Below are 22,468 nucleotides of genomic sequence, written 5' to 3'. Positions count from 1 at the left end.
GGGGGGTGGCGATCGTGGGGCTCTTTCTGGCCTCTCCCAGAGCTGGCTGGAGAAGATGGAGAAGCGGGAGGTGGGGAGTGGCCAAGGGAGGCCCCTGGAGTCTCTGACGTGCTATTCAGACTGTTATGTGGATGTGCATTTTGCTGGAGAGAACAGCCATAGCTTCCATCACATTCTGGACGGAGCCGTGACCTTCAGAGGACAGAATCTCCCGAGAGGGACTTTTACATTGCCCTTAGCAAGCGTCCTGATTAGTAAACTAGGATAGAGCCCTAGGCATGAGCCTCCCGGGCATACCCCGTCCGGGGCCTCCCAGCCCCAGAGGAAAGGCAAACACACGGGCTCCATCCTAAGCAGGTGGAGGACACTGCACGTCCAGTAGCCCCCACCTGCCTCCCAATCGCCTGCTGTGTGCATTTGATGAAGTCTTGCCTTGTGTCCAAGGCTCTCTTATCTCTCAAGGCAGCTGAGAAAGCCCCCCTGGGGCAGGCATCTGAAATCCTCCTTCCCCAGGGAATATCCCAGGGCCCTGCAAGCCTCCCTAGAGGTCCAGGCCTGTTCACAGGGTGGGGAGGGCCCAGGGCTGTGGTCTTAGTCTCTTTCCAAGTGGACAGAATGCCCTAGACTGGGTGAAACTCATTTCTCACACTTCTGGGAGGCTCGAAGTTTGAGCTCAGGGTGCCAGCCGGCTCGGCTCTCCATGAGAGGCCTCTTCTTGGCTTGCAGAGGGCTGCCTTCTCGCTGTGTCCCCACACAGTGAAGAGAAAGGGCCAGAGAGCTGTCTGGTGTCTGTCCTTATCGGGGTACTGATCCCATTGTGACCCTCCACCCTCGTGACCTCATGTCACCCCAATTACCTCCCAAAGGCCCCGCCTCCAAATTCCATCACATGGAGGGTTAGGGCTTTGGCAGGAGAAGGTGGGGGGGAGTGCCTGGGGGGTGCCCCTCAGCCTGCGGAAAACGTTATATGTCGTCATACCTCAGCTTTCACCAAGGAGAGCCCAGTTCATCACTTCCCCTATTAGTTAATAACAAGTCCATACTTTCACCTCTAAAGATCCAGTTTTGGGAGTTCCTGTTGTGGCTCAGTGGGTTAAGAACCCAGCTAGGATCCACAAGGGAGTTCGATCCCTGGCCTTTCTCAGTGGCCTAAGGATCCAGCATTGCAGCAAGCTGTGCTATACGTTGAAGACACGGCTCTGATCCAGCGTTGCCATGGCTGTGGGCCTGCCTAGCTGCCACCCTGATTTGACCCCTAGCCTGGAAACTTCCATATGCCACAGGTGCGGCCCTAAAAAAAAAAAAAAATCGGTTTTGACTTCCAATATGTTAATTAGCAAAGCCTCTGGTGTCCACGGGGACAGGACCACAGAAGCAGAGTGGGGGCCACCTCTGGACGGGCCTTGTGGCCACCGCCTGGAGGGAGATTCTGATGCCGGGCAAATGGCCAGGCCTGGGTTGAGCAATAGCACACTGTCGGCCGAAAGCAATTCAGAGTCCAGAATAGAGCGGGCTGGTTGCCAGTAGGAGGGGCCCGCTTGTTTGTTTTTCATCTAATGAGTCTGTGTTCTGAAGGGCCAGGCACATAGCATCTTCCTCTTCCCTGCTTCCCGTGGTTGTTTGTCGGGCATCTTGGCCAGGAGTCAGAGCCCTTCCCACAGCCCTTTGCGGAGACACAAACCCACGCCGCCCTTGTTAATTGGTTGGGTTTTGACATTCCTGACAACTCTGCCAGCACAGACCGTTTAATTGTTTGTGCTAAGGCGAGGAGGTGGAGCCCTGGCCCACTCGTCACCCATACTCCTGCGATGTGGTCCCCTGGCTGCACTGCGTTCTGTGATCGCGTTATGCCTGGCACAGAGCGCGCTGGATGCCTGCCCTGCTGGGCGGCGTCCCTCTCCCGGCGCCTGCTCACGCTCTCGGAGGCTGTTATTTACTCTGGATTTCCCCGAGTGCTGGCACCTCATCCTTCACACGCGCGGAGCCGCCAGCCGGCGCTTTCATTGGAGAGTTTGCTTCGCTCCCACACGAATCACCATCAGTGTCAACCAGGGGCCCAGCCTCTGTTCTCTGCTTATTATTCTTGACCCACTTTGTTTCACCAGCTAATCTTCCCGTGGATGGAGGAAGCTCCGGGGAGGATGTTGGTGGATGCAAATGATCCTGCGGGGGGGAGGGCGAGCCAGCAAGGGGAACGTGAGGGAGATGGTCCCTGTCGCTCAGCCCACTTTCTGGATTCGAGCCGCCTCACGTGTTCTGTCCGCCGTGCCCCGCAGTTGACCCTCGGAGCCTCACTCCCATGAGCGAGAGGATTCTCGGCTCTTCACTGCAGGTCTGGGTCCTGTGCCTTGGTTTCCCCATCTCAAAAATGGAGATAAGGTCTCCTCCTTGTAATGGTTGTTGCAAAGCTTTAAATGAATTAGTCCTTGTAGACTTGGTGAGGCGTTTGTCTGGGGAGGGGAGGGCACGTATAAATAGCCAGGGAGGTTTATCACATCTCCGAGTCTGTCTGTCTGTCCTTTCCAGTTGAGAAGTGTTGACTTAGCTTCGTAGAAGGTCAGGGCCCTCCTGGACATGGACTGACTCCGTGGCTGAGAGCTGAGGTCAGCAAACCACGGCCCATGGGGGTCAATCCAGCCCAACTCCTGGCTTTTTTATGACCTGCGAACTAGACATAGTTCTTATGTTTTTCAATGATTGAGGGAAAAAAATTAAAAGCAGAATATTTCATGACATGTGAAAATAATAGGAAATTCAAATTTCAGTATCCATGATTTATTTTATTGGAATACAACTCTTCTTCTTGGCCACAGGGTACAGCGTTTTGATGGGGGAAGCTCAGTTTCCAGACCAGGGATTGAACCAGGCCATGGGTATGAAAGCACTGAGTCCTAACCACTAGACCACCAGGGAACTCCCCCAAGAATCCTTACGTGCTACAACATAAGTAAAACGTAAGTGATTGAGAAGTTGCAACAGAAACCACGTAGCAGGCAAAGCCCAGGTCCTCTACCATGTGACACCAACAGTCTGTCACTCCCTGGGCCTGAGCAGTAATTTTAGCATCTGAAACTTGTCAAGTTTAGATCTTGTCTGTAAGGCCCTGCAAGAGTTAAGTGACCTCCCAACTTCGATTTGGACATTTGCATAATAGGAGAGGTTTGGGATCTTTGCGTAGATACTAAATAAGATAATGCTTGTGCATTTCCAGGCACATAGAAGGTGCTTGTTAAATGGAAATCACCACTTTCCTTTTTTTTTTTTTTGGCTTTTTAGGGCCATACCCCACATGTGGGAGTCCCCAGGCTAGGGGTTGAATCGGAGCTGCAGCTGCTGGCCTTCGCCATAGCCATGGCAAAGAGGGATCCGAGCTGTGTCTGTGACCTACACCACAGCTCACAGCAATACTGGATCTGCAGTGCACTGAGCAAGGCCAGGGATTGAATCCGCATCCTCATGGATCCTAGTTGGATTTGTTTCTGCTGTGCCACAATAGGAACTCCTCTCATTTGTTTTTTTATTTCAGCCATGCTCACAGCATTTGAAAGTTCCCCTGCCAGGGATAAAACGCATGCCACAAGCCGTGACCCAAACTGCTGCAGTGACAATGCCAGATCCTTAACCCGCTGAGCCAACAGCAAACTCCCCTCTTTCCCTTTTCTTTTTTTTTTTTTTCCTTTTTATGGCAGAACCTGCAGGATACAGAAGTTCCCGGGCTGGGGGTCCACAGCTGCTGACCTACGCCACATCCACAGCAATAAAAATCCACACCCTCAGAGATACTAGTCGGATCCTTAACCTGCTGAGCCACAATGGGAACTCCCCTCTTTCCCTTTTCTTGACTTTCCTCAGAAAGACCCCTCCGCTGGCCCTCACTCACTTTCAGCCGTTCAGGAAGCACGCCCCTGAGAAATCAGCCCCTTTGTCCATAGGGAGCACTTGGTCCCTGCAGGTGACAATGCAATAGATGAAACTATGGGCTGTGGACAAAGCTTCAGAGGAGGTGGGGCCTGGGGATGAGCATTGCCAGGTGGGCACGCGCTCACTTGACTGGGTGTGACAAGAGCACAGGGGACAGCAGGTGACAATTATGAGTTATGAAGCACCTACTAGTAATGGTTTAGGGTTGTGAGCTCTGACTCATTTAATCCCATGAGGCAGGTGCTGTTTGCAGCCACACCATCCAGATGGGGAGACTCAGGCACAGAGGTGTAATTAAATGCTTGAGGGGAGCCAGGATTCAGAGGCCTCGAAAGCCCAGGATCTTGACCAATGGTCCACAGAGCTGTGTTGTGGGGTCCTATCCTTGACCGCTGCAATGCTTGGACCTGGGCCTGCAATGCTTGGACCTGGGCCTGTGAGCAGTAGGGAGCCCTGCAAGGGTTTAAAGAGCTGGTGCTGTGATCAGAGATGTGTTTTGAAAGTCAGAATCTCCAGGCACACAGTAGGGCTTGTAGCAGGGACACTGTTAATTCCCCAAATGTCACCCACCCTCGGGACACCTCCTTGCCCCCGTGTGTTTCAAACTTCAGTGGGATTGTCTGAAAATAGGGGCAATTCCAGCTCCTGCAGCAAATCGTGTCACTCAGGAGATGGGGGCAGCCTGCCGTTTCCTGGCACCCTGTGGACACAGCTGTAATGGAACGGAGCTGTGTCGGCCCAGCTTGGTCTCCTGGGTTTGAAATCTTGGTGCTTCCTTAGCCGGTTGACCTCGGACTAGTCACCTCACCGCTCTACACCTCGGTGTCCCCGTCTATCAAACTGGGATCATAATGGTGCCACTCGGTGGCTGGGCGGGAGGCTTCAGTGGGATAATGGTGCACCTGAACTTCCTGGAGCAGTGCCGGCGTCTGGGTAAGCGGTCAAATGATAGTATTGCGGAATTGTCACCAGGTCCGCGTCCTAAGTGCCATTTCCAGGACATGGCAGGAAAAAACCCCAGCTGTATGCTTGACAGGCCCAGAGCTGACACACTTTGGTCTCCAGAGCCAAGAGCCTCTTGGTTAATTGCTAATAAGTTGGAAAAGGACACCTGGGATCTTCGTCTCCTTGAAAGTGCTGAGGGTTGGTTGCATCTTCCACCCACTGCGCGCACACACACACACACACACACACACACACACACACAGTCCGGCCTGGGAGGCCAGGGCCAGCCCAGGCTGGGGACCTTCATGGCTGGTGACGCACCTCGCCTCCCACAGGACAGAGTGCACCTGCTGGAACGGGTGACCCAGGAGCACGCGCATTTCCAGGCAAGCGTGGACGAGTTCCAGCTGTGGCTGAAGGCAGTGGTGGAGAGGGTGAGCAGCTGCGTGGGGCACAAGAGCCAGCTGAGCACCAAGGACCGTCTCTCGGCGCTGCAGGTAACGCCCCGCAAGCCTCTGCCAGAGGGGTCCGCAGAGGGAGTGCTCACATGTGGTGGGTCTCGGTTGGGGTTTATTTAAAAGGATGGGGCTGGGAGGCCCTGGGACAGGCCCACATCCCCGACCCCGAGGCCCAGACCCTGTGTGGGGAGGAGCGTGGGATTTGGTGTCAAATGCCTGGGAAAACCTCTGCTTTGTGGAAATCTCTGAGCCCTCAAGGCATCTGGAAACCCAAGGCCACTGCAGCTTGGTCTAGACCAGTGGGTCTCAAAAGGGGGACATTTGGCAACATCTGGAGACATTTCAGATGGGGGTGGGGATGCTCCTGGCATCGGGTGGATGGAGGCCACAGATGCTGCCTTACATCCTCTAAGGCCCAGGACAGCCCCACAATGACAAAGAGCTGTGTGGCCCCAGGGTCCGTATGTGAGAATAAGGGACCCACTGCAGGCACCAGACCTGCAGCGGGGAGACGCGGGGGCCACTCTGGCCTTCCTGACTTGCTGTGACCTTGATCGAGCTTCTGCCTGCCTCTGTCAGGTGAGTGGGTCAGTTATCTCCCATAATCCAAGGACCACTTTATAATGTATGCCACAGCTGTACAGCACCTGGACCATTTATGTAATATTTGTATTTAAACTATCTTAAAAAAAAAAAAAACAGTGACCGATGACCACAAATTACCTTATATGACTTGTAAGTTTTGTCTCCCTGTCCGAAAGGAGAAGGTTTTTATAATGAACACGTTTATGAGCTGAAATAGTGTAAAGTGGGGAAGCAATTACCTTTTCTTGCAAAAGCGAAAATCCTCTTTGATTTCTTTCAGTAAGTGGGGAAAGGTATTATTAACATGAGTCTTTCCTGAAAGCAAAGCGAGCTGATCTTTTCCTAAGCTAGTGATACACAGCTCACTACTCTCTCATGATGCTAGGAGTTTATTTTATTTTATTTTATTTATTTATTTATTTATTTATTTATTGCCATTTCTCGGGCCGCTCCCGCGGCATATGGAGTTCCCAGGCTAGGGGTCAAATCGGAGCTACAGCCACCGGCCTATGCCAGAGCCACAGCAACACAGGATCCTAGCCATGTCTGCAACCTACACCACAGCTCACAGCAACGCCGGATCGTTAACCACAGAGCAAGGACAGGGACCGAACCTGCAACCTCATGGTTCCTAGTTGGATTTGTTAACCACTGCGCCACGATGGGAACTCCCAGGGCGTTTATTTTAAAAGAACATTTATATGTTTGTCTTACATGGAATACCTGTCTCATTTGCAATTAGTAGATGACCACACACATAGATGGAATGAAGCCAAGTGGAATGAAGTGAACTCTGAAACACGGGTATCTGTTCATGGAATATTCACAGCCACCTTTCTTAGAATAGCCCTAACCTGAAATCACCTTCTCTTTGGCTCCAAGCCAGAGGCTGCCTGCCTCTTCTTTGTAAAAAAGGAAGATTAACAGATGTCAGAGAGCGTTAAAGACAGAGAAGCACCCAACAGGGACTCCCCCCCCCCCCGCCCCCGCCCCACCCCTGACTTCATCAAATGGCTCATGAAAGACCTGGGGAGTTCCCTCTTGCACTGTGAGTCAGTGTTATAGAGGCAGACTGTTCATTCCTTGGAAACTGCTGGATTCCTGACTTTAGCCCAGGAATCTAGGAGTTGGTGTTTGGCGTGATGGTCCCAGGGGCCCTGGACATGCAGCAAATTTCTTCTCTTTGTCCTCACGCTCCCCGCCCGCTTTAGGACATCGCCAGCGATTTTCCCAGGGGTAAGGAGTCTTTGAAGAGGCTGGAGGAGCAGGCTGTGGGCGTCATCCAGAACACCTCTCCTTTGGGCGCGGAGAAGATCACCAAAGAACTGGAGGAGATGCGGAACGTTCTGGAGAAGCTGCGTGTGCTCCAGGAGGAGGAGGAGGGGCGCCTGCAGGGTCTGCTCAAGTCCAACGGAGCCTGTGAGCAGCAGAGGAGGCAGCTGGAGGCCGAGCTGGCAGAGTTCAGGAAGGACCTTCAGAGGCTGGCGGAGGAGGACCTGGAGCCCGAGACCAAGGCCAGCACTGAGGACGAGCTGGTGGCCCGCTGGAGACTCTACTCGGTGAGCAGAGCTCGGAGAAGCCGAGACCCAGTCCAGGTGCTGCGTGTGCCTCCGCATCCAGCTTGGAGCTCCTCCGGGTAGTGGGAGGACCACGCTAAGTCTCAAGCACACTCGATCTGGTTTTCCTGGATTTTGATAATCTAGGTTCCCTGAGTATTGTAGACAAGTGGGGTGTTTGTACCCATCTTCTGGATTGGGAAATTGAGGCCTGGAGAGATTTTTTTTTTTTTTTCTCCCTAACACTCCCAGGACCATACCTTGAGATGGTGGGTAATCAAAAGGTGGATTGAGAGTTCCCATTGTGGCTCAGCAGTAATGAACCCAACTAGTATTCATGAGGAAGTGAGTTCAATCCCTGGCTTTGCTCAGTAGGTTAGGGGGTTAGGGATCTGGCATTGCTGTGAGCTGTGGTGTAGGTCACAGATGAGATTCAGATACCGTGTTGCTGTGGCTCTAGTGTATCAGCAGCAAAGCTCTGATTCGACCCCTAGCCTGGGAACCTCCAAATGCTGCACATGTGGCCCTATAAAAGCAAAAAGCAAAAAAAAAAAAAAAAAAAAAAAAAAAAAGAGTTGGATTGGGGAGTTCCAGTTGCAGCTCAACAGGTTAGGAACCCAACTAGTATCCATGAGGATGTGGGTTCGATCCCTGGCCTCACTCAGTGAGTTTAATGATCTGGCGTTGCTGCAAGCTGAGGTGTAAGTTGAAGATGTGGCTTGGACCTGGCATTGCTGTGGCTGCGGCGTAGGCCAGTGGCTGTGGATCTGATCCGACCCACACGCAGAAATATTTGGGTGTCAGCAGAAATAAAGCTCACACTCTCTTTAGCACTGAGCCTTGTAAGAGCTCAGATTCCCCTGCAGCGATCCACTTGGCACAAGGGAATTGTTTGTCCTTTAGGACAAAGGTCGGGGTGGCGTGGTGCAGAGATGAAGGGCGGGGTTGCCTGGATCAGGCTGCTTAGCTGCAAATCCTGGCTCCTCTCCGCACTACCTGACCAGCTTTGCGAGAATTATTTAACCTCGGCTGAATGTGAAATGGGCAGAGATGCTAATAGGATCTACCTCCCACATTCCTTATGAGCGTGTGACAACAAAATGTGCTTAGAAAAAATAGAAAACCGTGATGAGTTCCTGTCGTGGCTCAGAGGAAATGAATCTGACGCGTATCCATGAGGATGCAGGTTCGATCCCTGGCCTCGCTCAGTGGGTCACGGATCCAGTGTTACCCTGAGCTGTGGTATAGGTCACAGATGCGGATCCCACGTTGTTGTGGCTGTGGTGTAGGCTGGCAGGTACAGCTCCGATTCGACCTCTAGCCTGGGAACCTCCATATGCCGCGGGTACAGCCCTAAACAGACAAACAAGAAACAAAACAAAATGAAAAGTGCTTAGAACAGCATCTGCCAAGAGCACTCAGACATTATACGGTTTTACCAGGCATTCAGGAGAGACACACGTCACAGGGTGTAGACTCAGGGTGGGTTAGGGCCAAGGTCTGGAGAGCCCTGCCAACACTCCCCTGTCCCAGCAGCTACCTGCACGGGGCCTGGCTGTGTTCCAGGAAAGCTTTCCTGAGGCAGGAGACTGACCACAAACCCTGCTGTCTGTCCACTCTAATGAGATGTTAGTTCCGACCCAGAGACCAAGATAGGACTGACCGGAAATCAGTGAAAGGGAATTCCAGATCTTATTGAACAGTTTTGTTGGTTGTTTTTTTCTGTAATGTGAAAATACATTTTATTTTTTTCTTAGCCTTTCTATGTATGTATTGATTGATTGATTGATTGATTGTCTTTTTAGGGCTGCATCTGCAGCATATGGAAGTTCCCAGGCTAGGGGTCGAATCAAAGCTATAGCCGACAGCCTACACCACAGCTCACAGCAACGCCGGATCCTTAACCCACTGAGTGAGGCCAGGGATCGATCCCGCATCCTCATGGATACTCATCGGGGTCATTATCACTGGGCCGTAACAGGAACTCCCTTTTCTATTTTTTTTTTTTTATTTTTTTTTTTGTCTTTTTTTTTTTCTGTTGTTGTTGTTGTTGTTGTTGCTATTTCTTGGGCCGCTCCCGCGGCATATGGAGGTTCCCAGGCTAGGGGTCGAATCGGAGCTGTGGCCACCGGCCTACGCCAGAGCCACAGCAACGCGGGATCCAAGCCGCGTCTGCAACCTACACCACAGCTCACGGCAACGCCGGATCGTTAACCCACTGAGCAAGGGCAGGGACCGAACCCGCAACCTCATGGTTCCTAGTCGGATTCGTTAACCACTGCGCCACGACAGGAACTCCCCTTTTCTATTTTTTAAATTGAAGTATAGCTGATTTACAGTGTTGTGCCCGTTTCCGCCGCACAGCAAAGTGACTGTCTTACACACATAGCCGTTCTTTTTCCGTATCATCCTCCATCATGTTCTATCACAAGTGATCGAATATAGTTCCGTGTGCTGTGCAGCAGGACCCCGTTGCCCAGCCATTTTTCTCTCACTTTAATGATTTTTATTTTTCCCATTATGCCCATCCAGTGCAAATGGAATCGTTGGCATCGACCAACCCCAAACTCCCCGTGCTTCCCGCTCCGTCCCTCGTCCCCCTCGACCACCACACACACGTCTGCTCTCCATGTCTGTGATCCGTTTCTGTGCAAGACAGACTTTTGTTCTTAAACCAGCATTTCTGTAGTAAGAAGTGCTTCTGCTTGGTACGCAGAGCCTTGTTAAATGCGGGGGCCCCCATTTTGCCACCAGGGACTGGCCCCCGGCTGCGCTGTTGGGAAGGGCTGGAGGTGGGTTTCCAGGCAATTTCCACTTCCCCGCTCTGCCTCCTATGGAGTGTGGGCCCCGGAAGGGTCAAAGTCAAGATCAAATTCCCCACCTCCCCGGAGAGCAGGGAAGGGATGCCTCCAAAGTGCCTGGATGCGGTCAGGGCGCTGGGTGCAGACAGCCTCTCAGCCTGTCAACAAGAACGGGATCCACAAAGCACTGTTTTACTTTCTTTTGTTAGTTTCTTTTATTTTGTGGGCCTCAGCTGTGGCATATGGAAGTTCCTAGGCAAGGGGTCAAGTCGGAGCCATAGCTGCCAGCCTATACCACAGCCACAGCAATGCCAGATCCAAACCACATCCACTGCGTACACCATGGATGGGCATCATGGCAACGCCAGATCCTTAACCTGCTTAGCGGGGCCAGGGATTGAACCTTCATCCTCATGGATCCTAGTTAGGTTCTTAACCCGCTGAGCCACAAAGGGAACTCCCACAGAGCACTTTTAAATTAGTGTTCCCTTTGGTGCTGAAGAGGCAGTTAAGAGCCAGAGGGCCTGGCTCTGATGTCAGGGTGACCGCTTCCCAGCTCTGGAACCTTAAGAAAATGCTTAGCCGGAGTTTCCTTGTGTATAAAACGGGGACGCAGAGACTTCCCTTCCAGGATCTCTGTGGGGCTACATTAATGAGACTCCAGCGCACTCAGCATGGTGTCACCGTTCCTAGATAGTAGTTATTCGTGAGACTAGGAGCTGGTACTCGGTACCCGTCAGTGCCTCGCTATGGGGCGGGTGACGATAAAGAGGGAACCCAGCTCATCTGGAGTGAACATCCTGTGTGGGGTCAGGGAGCGGGGGCGGGGAGAGCAGGGGCGGGGCGCAGGGGGTCCCAGACCCGCCTGGGGTGACAGCTTTCTCCCAGGCTGGTCCACCTCCACGGGCCATGCTCATCCTGCTGAGCTCACATGCCCGCCTGGGCACGGAACCTCACCGGCCCCCTGGGATGGGCTCTGTCGCTGCAGGTGACACGGGCGGCTCTGGCCGCGGAGGAGCCGAGGGTGGACAGGCTGCAGGCCCAGCTGAAGAAGCTCATCGCTTTCCCCCAGGACCCACAGCCACTCTCGGACAGCGTGGTGGCCACCATCCAGGAGTTCCAGAGGTACTGGGTGGGCCCCGATCCCAGACCCCCCTCTCAGGGGCCTCTGCCCATCTGACACCAGCCCCAGAGGAGGCTTGTGCCTCCTGCTACCTGCTAACAAATAACTCTTCTCCTCTCAACGCTGGATCGTCCCAGGGCCTCACTGGGCTCAGGCGCTGATCCCTTTTCTTTTTTTCATTAAACATTTTTTTATTTTTAATTTTTTTATGCTACAACTTCTTGATTCATATAATATTATATTTTTAATATTCATCCATGGTATAGATCTAGTTAATTTGTTTGAACACTGGCACATTATCTCATTCCATTGATAAGCCCCATCTTTTATTTATTTCCCTCTGGTGGAGGGTTATTGCCAAGCCTTGCTCAAATTGATTTTTTCTGTTTTGGTCTTTTTAGGGCCTCACCCAAGGCATATGGAAGTTCCCAGGCTAGGGATTTAATTAGAGCTGCAGCTGCTGGCTGGATTCGAGCTGAGGCTATGACCTATACTGCAGCTTACAACTCCCAATTCTTAACCCACTAAGCAGGGCCAGGAATCGAACCTATGTCCTCATGGATACTACCACTGAGCCACATCAGGAACTCACACAAATTGCTTTGTGATGAATACCCTTGTATCTGTACCTGTGCACAAGAGCAAAAATTTCTTTTTTTTTTTGGAGTTCCCGTTGTGGCGCAGTGGTTAACGAACCCGACTAGGAACCATGAGGTTGCGGGTTCGATCCCTGGCCTCACTCAGTGGGTTAAGGATCTGGCGTTGCCGTGAGCTGTGGTGTAGGTCGCAGACGCGGCTTGGATCCCGCATTGCTGTGGCTCTGGCGTAGGCCGGCGTCTATAGCTCTGATTTGACCCTTAGCCTGGGAACCTCCATAGGCCACGGGAGCAGCCCTAGAAAAGGCAAAAAGACAAAAAAAAAAAAAAAGTGTCATTTTTTCATTTTTTGAAGTTGTATTGAAGTATAGTTGATTTACAGGGATGGAATTGATCCCTTTTCACAGTATCCTGCATTTTGCTCCCAGAACGAGGCCAGCACTTTGCTTTTCTTCCTTGCTAAGTGCCCTCACACTCACTGCCATTAAGTCTCCCCGTGCGGCTTTGCAGGGGCCACTGGCCCACTAGGTCATGGTCCAAGGGTCGGCTTTTCAATGGGCCGGCACCTGCCCAGCCGGCTGCTGGTGCTGATGTCAGCACCGGGGCCTGACTTCAGCCAGCCTCCACCTCCCCTCGGCCTCCGCTCCTGAAGGCCAGGCCTCCAGCTTCTTAGCTCAGCCAAGACCAGCAGATCAAATATCCGCCCTTGTGTGGAATTGAGCACCGTGTACCTTTGAATCGCTACTATTGTTACTGCCCGAGGCTCAGAGGTGCTCAGAACCCAGCCCAGCTGTCCATGTCTCTGTGATACCTCTCACCCCGCTGCTTGATCCAGGGAGCTCTCCCCTTGCCGGGTGTCTCTCATCCCCCATCTGTACATTCAGAGCAGGGGCCTGGGTCCCCCAGGGGATGCTGAGGCGGTGGCCGGCTTCGGTGGGGGATGAATTACCTGTGCACAAAGTGGGCAGTGGGATGGGGTGGTAGAGCTCTCCCTTGCCCCCGTTGCCCTTGTGAAGCTGCCAGGCGCTGGTTATCTGTGACAGGGGACAACTGGAGTATAGCTGATTTACAAGATCGAGTTAGTTGGGACACACAGCAAAGTGATTCAGTCATACCTGCATATTCTTTCTCAGATTCTTTTCCATTACAGGTTATGACAAGTTCCTGAGTAGGGTTCCCGGGGCTGGGCAATGGACACTATATTTGCAAAGTTACTTGTAGAATTGATTTGGGCCTGGAGTGATGGTATCTTTTTCTTTCTTTCTTTTTTCTTTTCTGATTTTTAGGGCTGCACCCGCGGCATATGGAAGTTCCCCAGCTAGGGGTCAAATCCAACCAGAGCTATAGCTGCCGGGCACAGCCACAGCCACAGCCACAGCAACCTGGGATCCAAGTTGCCTCTGTGACTGGGTCCCCAGCCCACTGAGCAAGGCCAGGGATCGAACCCGCATCTTCATGGATATTAGCTGGATTCGTTTCTTCTGCTGCACCACAATGGGAACTCCAAGGGATGGTATCTTAAGAAAGGATTTTGTTTGCCTCTGCGAGATGCCGGGGCCAGGCAGTGGCAGTGTGGGGTCTCCATAATTCCTCTTCAAGGCTTGACTTTCCTGGTCCGGAAGCTGGGCTGCAAGTCTGTTTGGAGACTGGCTTACGTTCAGTGTCCTTAGATCCGGAAAGTGTAGGCCTCTGGGGACCCGGACACTCCATCAGCCTGTGGACCAGGAGAGTGCCCACCCTGGGAGCAGCCCGAGCCAGGCTCTCTGGGGCTCCAGGCAAAGGCCTCACCCCTGGACTGACCCTCTCTCCCCTCTCTCGGGTTCCTCCTCCCTGGCGCTGGCAGGCTGAAGGCGAAGACCAGCAGGCTATGCAATGCCGCGGATGTGCAGCTGTGGCAGCGTCTCCAGCGGCCCCTGCAGGACCTGCAGCTGTGGAGGGCTCTGGCCCAGAGGCTCCTGGATGTCACCGCCAGCCTGCCAGACCCGCCCTCCATCCACACCTTCCTGCCGCAGATCGAGGTAACCAGGGTTCCGTCTAGAGGGCTGGAGGGCACCTGCCAGGCATGATGTGTCAGTCACCCCTGCAGGGAGAGGCGGGTCACTGGTCCTCCAGCCATCAGGGGAGAGCTCAGTGAACCACCTGGAGAGTTCTAAGTGCACAGGAAATGTCAGCACTTGTAGTTATTGGCGACGAAAGTAAGTCACCCCATCAGTTCTTGGTAGAAGGTGTGACCCCAGGATTCTGCACTGACCCCCCCCCACACACCCCTTCTCTTCAGGATCCCGCAGCAGGCACTCGTCTGGTGGAGGCGTGAGTGGTGCTGACAGCAGGATGTCAGGCATCACCTTTATTGTGTGTCAACTGGGACGCATGTGACAAGCGACAGAAACCCTGAGCTGTGGTGGCTTAAGACACGGAGTCTTTCAGGTGGTCCAAGAGCTGACTTGAAAGCTCAGCAGTATCATCCAGGACCCAGGCTCCTTTATGGCCTGAAGTTGGCTGTCGCTTTTGCAAACATGCGTCTTTACGTAAACAAGAGTTTGTTGAGGAAGGAACGGCGTGGGGGCAAAGGGGCTTTCTCTACCCACCATTTCCAACACGGAGGCACACCCTCCATCCCGGAAGCCCCAGTAGATTCTCCTTACACCTTATTGGCCAGACCAGGTCACGTGACCATCCCTGGACTAGTCCCTGGCTGAGGATGATGGGATTGCCACCCCTGGCTTGTACCAATTATAGACACAACTTTGTGTTAAAAAATGATTAGAGAAGACAATTTATTTCATACTTTAGGAAGTGAACAGTCCTTTTGGAGAACTGACAAATGGGCCAAAGGCAGGACGGTTTTATAGAATAAAGAATTAAACAATAAGAAAGAGAAAAATAGGAGTTCCCATTGTGGCTCAGTGGGTTCCGACATAGTATCTATGAGGATGCAGTTCAGTCCCTGGCTTCACTCAGTGGGTTAAAGACCCGGTGTTGCCATAAGCTGCAGTGTAGGTCGCAGACGCAGCTCAGATCCCACGTTGCTGTGGCTGTGGTGTAGGCCGGCAGCTGTAGCTCCGATTTGACCCCTAGCCTGGGAGACTCCATATGCCACAGATGCAGCCCTAAAAAGACAAAAAAAAAAAAGAAGGAAACAAAAGGCACTTCCCATCCCACAAGCCACAGGACCCACTGCTAACATGTTGGGGCGCTTTCTCCATCACTTTTTCTGTCCAGCTTAGTATAACCGGGGGGACCCCCCTCCCCCGCGAGCACTCAGCCACAGAGCAGTGTCTGCATTCCGGAGGGTCTGAGCTTCATTGGAGAAGAAGGCTTCATCAATGTCTTCCATTTGTTGGGGTTCCGTTTTGTGGAAGAGCTCAAGATAACCTTGCTTTTCCACTTGGGGTTCGTGTCGGAACAAGAGTTTGGTTTCTGTCTCCATGGCTCTTAAAGGCCGTGGCCTCATCTTTCCCTCCACGGGGGGCTGTGGGCTCACCTCCCCTGTGCTCCCAAGAATGATGGTCTCTCTTTTTGAGATATTCCTCAGGGCTCCCCAGAGTGGATTTCATGTGTGCGCAAACCTCAGTTGTAGGTCAGATAATCCCAAGTATACCCTTTATATTTGATGAAAATCCCATGACATAGGGTCACCTGTGGGCAGAAGCTTTAATGGATTCCTTACTGTTTTTATGCAGTTGGGCTCATGACATAGAGCTCTATGTTCTGATATTTTCAGTTGACACATAGGAACTTTTTCTCAGCATCTTTTAGAGAATTTTCTTTTCTTTCTTTCCTTTTTTTTTTTTTTTTTGTTTTTTGTTTTTTGTAAGGGCCAAACCCGAGGCATATGGAGGTTCCCAGGCTAGAGGTTGAGTCAGAACTGTAGCTGCCTGCCTACACCACAGCCACAGCAACACCAGATCCAAGCTGCTCTGCAACCTGCACCACAGCTCATGGCAATGGCAGATCCTTAACCCACTGAGCGAGGCCAGGAATTGAACCCGCGTCCTCATGGTTGCTAGTCAGGTCCGTTAACCACTGAGCCATGACGGGAACTCTTGGCATCTTTTAAAATGAGTCAGTAAAGTTGTCACTTCAAATGGTGGCAGAATATTCCGTTTGGGGGGCATGTCATTATTTTTTTAAAAGATCTGCAATTAGATTGTTTAGATCATTTCCAATTTTCTTTTCTTTTCCTGCCTTCCTTCTTTTCTTGCTTGCTGTCTTTGCTTTTTAGGGCTGCACCCGTGGCATATCAAGGTTCCCAGGCTAGGGGTGGAATCGGAGCTACAGCTGCTGGCCTGCACTACAGCCACAGCAACATCAGAGCGTGTCTGCAACACTGGATCCTTAACCCACTGAGTGAAGTCAGGGATCGAACCCGCATCCTCATGGATACCAGTCAGGTTCAAGTCCACTGAGCCACAGAGGGAACTCCTAGATTGTTTCCAGTTTTCATGGTCATAATTAACATGTTGAAAATCTGTGTTCACGGATTTTTGTTTCCATTTCTACCTTTTCCTCATTTTACTGATGAAGAGCCAGAGAGAAGTTAAGGTGCTTGTTCAAGGTCAGGCTGCTCAAGGCAGGCAGAGCTAGGGCCAGACCTAATGCTCTCCTCCATTTTCACTTTGCCTCCTGGAAACAGCTTTGGGGGGCAGCAGAATAATTATTCTCATTTGACCATTGAGGAAACCGAGTCTCCCAGAGGGGAAGCCACTGGCTCAAGGTCACACAGCCATTAAGTAACAGGGCTGGCTTTGACCTCCTGTCAAAATCTTGTCTGGGGAGTTCCCTTCATGGTGCAGTGGAAACGAATCTGACTAGAATCCATGAGGATGCGGGTTTGATCCCCAGCCTCGCTCAGGGGGTCAGGGATGCGGCATTGCCGTGAGCTGTGGTGTATGTTGCAGACTCAGCTTGGATCCTGACATTGCTGTGGCTGTGGTGTGGGCCGGCAGTTGTAGCTCCGATTAGACCCCTAGCCTGGGAACCTCTATATGCCGCAGGTGCGGCTCTAAAAAGCAAAAAAAAAAAAAACCCGAAAAACAAAAACAAAAAACTTGTCTGATTTTCCTTACCTTGTCACCATTCTGTTTCGTCCTGTCCTTTCTGGGGCAGAAGGCAAACCAGGGCCTCCCTGAGGCAGGATGGAGTTCCTGTCTTTCTAGGACTTGACCCAGGACTCTGTTTGGGAACATCATGGAGCAGTGGGTTGGAACACGTGGGCCCAGGACTTTGTGCCCATGTGAACACTGTTGGCTGGTTGGGAGGGCATCTTGCATCACCCGGGCAGGACAGATTTCACGGGCTGGAGCTGCCACTTGCCAGCCTTCTCATTTCTTGACTCAGCTCGGGCATCTAATCTCGGAGCGGCCTCTGGGTCTGCAACATCCAGCCAAAAGCTGGGCATTGCTGGTGTACCCATTCCTGCGAGCCGCCGTAACAAAGCACCCAAACCTGGCAACAGACATTCATTCTCTCAACATTCTCAAAGCTAGGGAGTTCCTGTTGTGGCTCAGCGGGTTTAGAACTTGGCTAGTATCCATGAGGATGCAGGTTCGATCCCTGGCCTCACTCAGTGGGCTAAGGATCCAGCGTTGCCGTGAGCTGTAGCTGAGGTCACACATGTGTCTCGGATCCAGTGTTGCTGTGGCTGTGGTGTAGGCCGGCAGCTGCCGCTCTGATTTGACCTTTAGCCTGGGAACCTCCATATGTCACACATGCCACCCTAAAAAGGAAAAACAAACAAACAAAAGACAGGCAAAAAAATCCAAAGTTCTGGAAGCTAAGCATCCAAAGTCAGGGTGTCAAGAGGCCTTGCTCTTTCCAGCAGGCGGTCAGGAGCAGCTGGGGTCCAGGTGAGCAAGGCTGGGGGTGTGTCACAGTCAGTGGCGGTGGGATGGAGACGGGACGGATTTCCGAGACCCGTAGGAGGCAGAATTCTTGCTCGGGCTTTGGTCATAAGAGGGATGTGGGGGATGAAAGAGGAATCGGAATGACCCTGACCTTCGGGGCCTCCCACCGCATTCCTGCCAGCCTGTTTCTCCTTATGTTTGCTGCTTCCTTGGAAACCAGCACCAAGGCCCAGCCTCCTGTGCAGGTGCAGCCTGAACAGGTGCACTTCTGGCCCCGCCTCCCCCTTCCCCGTATTCTGCAGTTGACGGAGACCTTGTCGCCCGCAGGCGGCCCTGGCAGAAAGCTCCCGCCTGAAGGAGCAGCTGACGATACTGCAGCTGAAGAAAGACCTGCTGGGCGGTGTCTTTGGCCAAGAGAGAGCCGCGGTCCTCCTGGAGCAGGTGGCCACCTCTGTGAGAGACAGGGACTTGCTGCACAACCGTCTCCTTCAGAGGAAGAGCAAACTGCAGGTGAGCACGGCCGGCTGGCCCTCTGCCCTCGGCCTGGCCTTCCAGAGAGGGCCAGCTGTGCCTTCTGACCCCAGCTCCACCGGCAGCCATAGCCCTGGCCATAGCTCTTGGTCCCCACAACCCCAGGCCCCTCCCCTCTAATTTGAGTAGGATTATCACCCCGCCTTCTCGCCTGTCTGCCTCCTGCCTCTGTCCCCCAACACCCTTCTACACAGATCAAATCGGACTGTCTCCCGCAGAGAGCTGGGGGCTGTCAGATAAGAAGACGCAGCCAGGAGTTACCGCTGTGCACCGGGGGTTAAGGATCTGGCCTTGTCTCTGCAGTGGCTCGGGTTGCTGCTGAGGCATGGGTTTGATCTCCGGCCCGGCACAGTGAGTTAAAGGATCCAGTTTGGCTATAGCTCTGGTCACAGCTATGGCTCACACTTGATTTCTGGCCCCAGAACTTCCGTATGCCATTGAGTGTAGCCAAAAAAAAAAAAAAAAAAAAAAAAAAGGCGGGGGGGGGGGGAGGTGGTACAGAGAAAAACACTTGCAAACTTTAAACCCCAGAGAGCTGGAAGCCAGTATTATTAGGGACACACTACTAAATGGCCACAGGAAATCAAAGACGTCGCATAGGATACTGTGGCCAGTTTATTCCTTTATGTAACAAATGTTTGCTGAGCATCTGGTGGTGATAAGGCTGATGAAGGCAGCGATCTGTGAACACACTGACCAGGGGCCCCGCACCCACGAAGAGCGTCGCATCCTTGGCCTCAACCAGCCTATGTAGCAAATATTTAGCAAACATCTTAGGGTTTGTAGGACAGATGGTCTCTGTTGCAGCTTCTACCCTTGCAGCATGAAAGCCGCTGTAAGTGCATGAGTGTGGCTATGTGCCAATAAAACTTTATTTACAAACACAGGCCTCTGCTGGGTCTTGGGGTGTGTGGTACTAGATGTAGTTTGCCAGCCCCTGTTCTAGAGGCAGAACAACTGTTAGGTAAGGACAGCAGGGTGACTCTAAAGAGGGGCATCCCTCCCCCTTGAGGGCTCCAGGAAGGCTTCCTGGAGGAGGTGATGCCCGAGTGATTCTGAGCCGGTCAGGGGTAGGCTGGCGAAAGAGCCGCAGGTCTGTGAAGGTCAGTCCAGTCCGGATCACAGGGAGCCCTGCAGGAAAGCTGATTAGCCTGCTGCCTGTTCTGTCCCCGCAGAGCTCGCTCGCTCAGCACAAAGATTTCGGGGCGGCTTTTGAACCCCTGCAGAAAAAGCTCTTGGACCTCCGAATCAGGATCCAGGCCGAGAATGGGCTTCAGCGGGATCTTCCTGGAAAACAGGCCCAGCTTTCGAGGTTGCAGGTAAGAGGTCTGTGGGGCCTGAGTCACCTCTGCTCAGGTGCACCTAGAAGCTGCCCCCGCCCCCTGCGGTAACGGTACCCAGCAGAGCCGGCCCCAGCCAGAAATTTAGACCTTCCTTGAGATCTGACCTTTTAGCTAAACTGAACCGCTGCTGATAGATGTACCTGTTGGTTCCCGGCTTCTGCGAGGTCTTTAGCACCTCCAAACAGCTGATCCTGGAGCCTAATAAAATAATAAGCTCTGCTTTTCCTGCTCTATGGTTCCAAAGTCTAACGTGGATATTTGTTTTCGGCATTGCTTTGCTAGGTGTTCCTAGTGAGTCCTAATTTAGCCTTCAGTTAAATAAACAACTTGGGGATTAAAAATAACTGCTTTAAGAGTTTTCTTGAGGTGTAGCGGGTTATGTTGGCATGAGGTCGATCTCTGGCCTGGGAACTTCCAGTTGTCATGGGCGCAGCCAAAAAAAAAAAAAAAAAAGCTGTTTTAAAACACAGGAACTATACATCACCAGTCATTGTTGGCTGGATAAGGAGCTTGCTGATTTTTAAAATGTATGTGAAACAGCAATTATCTTTTTATATATTTATTTTTTATTTTTAGGGCTGCACCCGTGGCATATGGAGGTTCCCAGGCTAGGGACTGAATCAGAACTGCAGCTGCCGGCCTACGCCACAGCCACAGCAACTCTGGATCCAGGTTGCCTCTGAGACTTAGGCCACAGCTCATAGCAAAGCCAGATTCTTAACCCACTGAGCAAGGCCAGGGATCGAACCCGCATCCTCATGGATACTAGTCAGGTTCTTAACCTGCTGAGCCACAGCGGGAACTCAAACAGTTATCTTTTTAAAATCCAGGCATGGTTCATACATAATCTGGGAGTGTTCTTTGAAAGACATTTAAAATGGTGCATTTGGGGCTTTAAAACTACAGCTGGAATAGGATCATTCATAACCATTCAAGTATGAGTCCAGACGCAAATTTGTCCCCCAGAGACGCCTTCTGGGTTTAAGCAGCTTATTTCCGTGGTGTCTCAAGAGTATTTTCATCTCATTTTAAAGATTCTCGCCAGTCCTGAGAGTGGGCCCATCAGACAGACAGCCGTGTGGTCCAGTGGATGGAGCGGAGGGGTCCCGCCACCCCTGGACCCTCCCAAGTAGTTTCTCCCACTCCGAGCCCCTCCCCCACCCCTCCCCCCACCAGCTTCCCCACTCGTTCCTTCCTCTACTGCAGGGGCTGCAGGAGGAGGGGCTGGACCTGGGGGCGCAGGTGGAGGCCACGCGGTCTCTGATCCAGGACAACCCCAACCACCAGCACAAAATGGACCAGCTTTCTGCCGACTACCAGGCCCTGCACAGGTCCCTGGAGGTGAGGAGCTGGCCGAGGGTCTGTGCTCCTGGAATCTGACACTCTCCCTCTTTGCATCCTTTGTTCCTTCCAACCCTTCTTCTTCTTCCTCCCTTCTTTTCTTCCCTTCCTCATCCATTCAGCAATTATCGAGTGCCTCCTGTATGCCAGGCAGTGCTCTGGGCCCTAAGGATGCAGGCAGCATGAGCAGGACAGCCAAGGCTCCTGCTTTCCTGGAGTTTAAGTTCTAGTGGGCGGGACAACAAATCAGCGGCATGTTAAATACACAATTCCGCATGTGCCAGGAGGCCAAAGAGCCACCAGGCTGTACATGCAGGAGTCCCATCACATGTTTGCTGTACCAGGTGGAAAGGTGGGTCCTGGTGGCTGTGTCTGCAGTGCCCTCTAGTGGCCGCCTAGATCTTTTCTGGCGTCTGCACGGGATGGATGCCGCTATGGTCGTGGGATGTGGATGTGGTAGGGACGGTTCCTTCAGACTTGGCCTGAGGACAAGCTGAAATGTACACTCCAGGCCCCACCCTAATACTGACTCAAATGGAGTCCTGGGTCTGATTTGTAATGAGCGGCCCAGGTGTGCAAAGCTGGCTCTCAGGCAGTCACGCCTCAAGAAAACTCATCAAAGGCAGAATTTGCCACCCTTCCGGATCCTGCATGCCCTATTTTATTTTATTTTTATTTTAAAAAATTATTTATTGCTTTTTAGGACCACACCCACCAGGGCATGGACATTCCCAGGCTAGGGGTTGAATCGGAGCTGTAGCCACTGGCTGGCCCACACCACAGCCGCAGCAACACCAGATCTGAGTCGTGTCTGCGACCTATGCCACAGCAGATGGCAACACCGGATCCCCGACCCCACTGAGCGGGGCCAGGGATCGAACCCACATCCTCATGGATGCTGGTTGGATTCATTTCCACAGCGCCACACAATGGGAATGTCTTTTTTTTTTTTTTTGTATGCCCTATTTTAATAACCAGTATTCCTGACATCCTCTTTGCCATCCTGAAATTCATAAATTTAAAATTTAATATAATGCTGTCTGTCTCATCAAAAAGAGAAGTAAAAGAAGAGTAATTATAATAAAATAATGCATTGTTATTACAACTCTAATAGAAAAGAATCTGAAGAAAGAATATAGACAGATGGATAAATAGATAACTGATTTGCTTTGCTGAACACGTGAAACATTGTAAATCAACTATACTTCAGTTTAAAAATAAAATAATGCCTTTCAATAAAGTAAGCGCTCTAAGAAGGCCAGAGACATTAGGAGGTGGTCAGAATGGGCTCAGTAGCCACAAATGCCTCTAGTGATGAAATTACTGGAGTCAGAGTCTAAGCTCTGGTCACAATAAACAGGTTTCTGCCTTTGCAGATGTTGGCAGGACAGGGGACGACCTTCTGGGATGTGGGGCCGTTCC

At 52.0% G+C, this 22,468-nt stretch overlaps 1 protein-coding gene across 21 annotated transcripts in view; it reads left to right on the top strand.

Annotated features, from left to right (window-relative positions):
• The window catches only part of SYNE3 (spectrin repeat containing nuclear envelope family member 3), a 109,648-nt gene that overhangs the window by 53,755 nt on the left and 33,425 nt on the right, over window positions 1–22,468 (top strand). For all 21 annotated transcript variants that reach the window (XR_014811329.1, XR_014811330.1, XR_014811328.1 and 18 more), the window contains 7 exons: window positions 5,202–5,363; window positions 7,121–7,468; window positions 11,255–11,391; window positions 13,829–14,003; window positions 18,159–18,341; window positions 19,538–19,681; window positions 20,912–21,046. Coding sequence is in view for 10 of the 21 variants with exons in the window: in XM_084970134.1 (XP_084826260.1) it covers window positions 5,202–5,363; window positions 7,121–7,468; window positions 11,255–11,391; window positions 13,829–14,003; window positions 18,159–18,341; window positions 19,538–19,681; window positions 20,912–21,046 (1,284 nt within the window). In the remaining 11 variants the exon portion in view is untranslated. The remainder of the gene's footprint in view (window positions 1–5,201; window positions 5,364–7,120; window positions 7,469–11,254; window positions 11,392–13,828; window positions 14,004–18,158; window positions 18,342–19,537; window positions 19,682–20,911; window positions 21,047–22,468) is intronic.

This window comes from Sus scrofa, chromosome 7 (assembly GCF_054392235.1).
Source record: "Sus scrofa isolate SSC_HxYL_T2T_F1_AM1 chromosome 7, Sscrofa_HxYL_maternal_Yorkshire_Landrace_v2.0, whole genome shotgun sequence".
In the NCBI taxonomy this organism is placed as follows: domain Eukaryota; kingdom Metazoa; phylum Chordata; class Mammalia; order Artiodactyla; family Suidae; genus Sus; species Sus scrofa.
The sequence above is the reverse complement of the archived record's forward strand: the minus strand, read 5'-3'. Positions and strand labels throughout refer to the sequence as shown.